This window comes from Austrofundulus limnaeus, unplaced genomic scaffold, assembly GCF_001266775.1.
Source record: "Austrofundulus limnaeus strain Quisiro unplaced genomic scaffold, Austrofundulus_limnaeus-1.0 Scaffold322, whole genome shotgun sequence".
Classification (NCBI taxonomy): Eukaryota; Metazoa; Chordata; class Actinopteri; order Cyprinodontiformes; family Rivulidae; genus Austrofundulus; species Austrofundulus limnaeus.
This window is the reverse complement of record NW_013952724.1, coordinates 36,071-38,978: the sequence shown is the minus strand read 5'-3', so window position 1 is coordinate 38,978 and position 2,908 is coordinate 36,071. Positions and strand designations below refer to the sequence as shown.

The 2,908-nt window shown below is 36.2% G+C and overlaps 1 protein-coding gene across 2 annotated transcripts in view; it reads left to right on the top strand.

Moving 5' to 3' along the window:
- Window positions 1-2,547, top strand: part of cldn19 (claudin 19) — a 23,161-nt gene extending 20,614 nt beyond the window's left edge. The window contains exon 5 of one of the 2 annotated variants that reach the window (XM_014022281.1): window positions 1,140-2,547. In XM_014022281.1, the coding sequence (XP_013877735.1) occupies window positions 1,140-1,176 (37 nt within the window). In that variant the 3' untranslated portion in view covers window positions 1,177-2,547. The remainder of the gene's footprint in view (window positions 1-1,139) is intronic. The other variant, XM_014022280.1, reaches the window with a different exon arrangement.
- The last annotated feature ends 361 nt before the right edge of the window (window positions 2,548-2,908 follow it).

Here is a 2,908-nt window from a genome sequence, read left to right as displayed (position 1 = left end):
GATATGGGAAGTGGGGGGGGCCATGTCCCACCCCGTACCTATGGCGATTACGCCCATGGGTCTACTCTATATAAGGTCTGTGCAGCTTCCAGCCACCGCCAGCCGCTGCTAATGCTGCTGAAGATAATATTTAAAATCTAAATTCAAAATGTGTTTATAAAAATCAATATGGATGGTACCTGTGGTCCAACAGTTTGAAGTACAGCTCAGACACCAGCCAAAATGGCAAGTTTGACGTCTTGTAGGGAAGCTAGCTGCACTGGAGCGATTGCAGTTGCTATTGTCTCAGGATGATGACAGTATAACATGAGTCGAGCACCAACAGCAAAGGCTGCGTTACATTCCAAAATATCTAAATGTGAATTTCAACATTTAACTTCAACATTTAAGGTTTAACTTTTACATTTAGATTTAAATTTTTGGATTTAGGATTTAATATGTAAATACATTTTTGAACATTTAAATTTAAGTTAGTAAAAATTATCTAAATGTAAGAACAGTGAGCTAAATAACAATAAAATGTCAGTGGAAAATGTTTAACACGCAATGAACTAAACAATGAAAATTTTTTTATTGAAATGTTTGAACATTTCATTTYACACCTGGCACCCCATAGTTTCTTGATATCACAATGTCTGACACGTGATGATTTTAATTCACAATCTGCCATCAATATGATGCCACATCATGTGAGCACCTAACACAATCATTTAGTAAATGATTGCTGAGTGGAAACAGTTTAAACATTTCGTAATTAAATCAAATATAATATAAAATTTATACAGTTACTTTAGTCAGATTTGGGAGACTTTTGGACAGAAGTGAGTTCATCTTTCTCCTATTTATCTGCTCTAAAATAGCAGAGCTGAAATACCAGCTTCATCATTTAATCTTAGTACTTTATGTTTAAAATTTGTAGTTACCATGTTTTATTTAATTTATTATCAAACTATTAGAATTTGTGTTCATTTATTAAACACAGCATGTCAGCTCTGTTGTAGCACCACCACTGATTTGCWAAAATTCAACCATTCTTTACTTTTAACACTGGGGATTTCAGAGGTCTTAATGTGTTCCTTACTTTCCCTCCTGTCTTCCCTCTTTTTTCTCTGATTGTCTTCTTTTCTCCTTTAATTCAGGGCAGAGTTGTTGAGTGAAACTAGTTTCCCTGACTGATCAGCCCCCGCCTTTTAATTGAGGACTGTCCGACTTTCCAACCACTGAATCCCTCCCTTATCTTCATGTTACGTCTTTGACCACCAAATTGGAATCGTTGTCAACGACTCTCTTTGGTTTCTCTCTCAGTATGACATCTGCATGATGTCAGTTTCAGTGAAAAACAAGATTTAGGCAGTTGTCTTCACTATAAATACGGACTCTTAAAGGATAAATGATCCGATCCTTTCCCCCCTCATATCATCGGCTGCAAGTTCACAAGCTGAACCACAGAGCTGGTTTGTAATGTCACTCATATCCTGTGACCTCTAGGTATTATACTGTACATGTGTCTTTTGGGTTTATTTAGTTTTATGTGACTACCTTGACTGAAATGTGTCTCTTTTTCCTTTTTGAATTGCAGACCAAATGTTAAAAGTACTCCACCAGAGAAAAGGGAGCAGTACTTGTAGTTTGGGAGAGTCTTCTGGCCTTACCATGGTTTAGATTCTGTCAGCATGCAAACCCCTCTCACTGAGGAATTCAAAACAGACAAGAACAAAATTTGAACTGCTTGAAAAGCTGTTTCAGGCAGCTTGCAGCAACAAATATTTTTTGGACATTAATGAAATTATTTGGGGAGACATAATAAAAGAAAACTATGCTTTTAGAGGGGTGTAGAGATGATATCCTTGTCTGTATTGTTGTCTTTAGGAGAGAGTCATTCAGGGTAGGTTTCCTGTAACAATTTAATTGACTGGGTGTATATTCTCCATTGTTTTTTTTATTTACTACATATATTGTTTTACTGCAGTGCCTTATAACCTGTTTGTATTTGTTGACATGGATGTTTCTGTCCCGTCCAAAAGGATGTTTGTCCACAGCTTTTCTGCCAGCAGTTCTGTATACATCTGTTGAGATTCTTTCTTTGCATTTTGTTTMGATGTCTTCATTTTATTTATTCTGGTGTAGACCTTCAGTCATCCAGGACATGGTAAATCCACCCCCACCACCAAGCAACAAATARATAAAAACAAAAACAAARCATAAAGTACCGGTAGACTGTTTTCAGGATCAAAATGTTTTGAACAGAGAACACATGAGGAGGTAAAGGAAACCATTTTATGTCAAACAAGATGAAACAGAAAAGGTCGTCTCAAATTTCCAAAACCTAAATGCAACATTAAGTCTGATACCMGAAGATACTATATATACCAGATATATATATATTTCACTCTAATTCACTCCTTCACGCTGTGAGCCAAACAAAGACTCTAGCTTGGAAATCCACTCTCCTGTTTTACATTTAGGAATCTACCCGGACAGGAAGTAAAGAATCTTCAACTACAAAATAAAGGTCCCRTTGTTTTATTTTTAAATTTATTTTGTGGGGTTGGGGTGGGGTGGGGGTGGTTTGAATTTATTATTGGAAGCTACTCTGTAGCATCACAACAAATCTATACAGACTGTAGTGCGTACRGTGTTGAATGCCACTTTCTGTAAAAACAGTGAGACAGGTTTAAGGTATCCTGGTCTAAGAACATACCAGTTTCATTTGTTTTCTTTTGATTTTAATGTCCTWGTTTGACCCATGTGAGTGACAGAGTAATGTATTTCACTCTTTTGTCCTCATCTATGTGTTGTCTTATGTACTAAGGAACACCAGTTTGCTCAAATGCATTTATTTACAACATCAATTTTTTGACTAATATTTACCTTCTCCATGTTGTGTATCATCTCATTTATGGTGTAT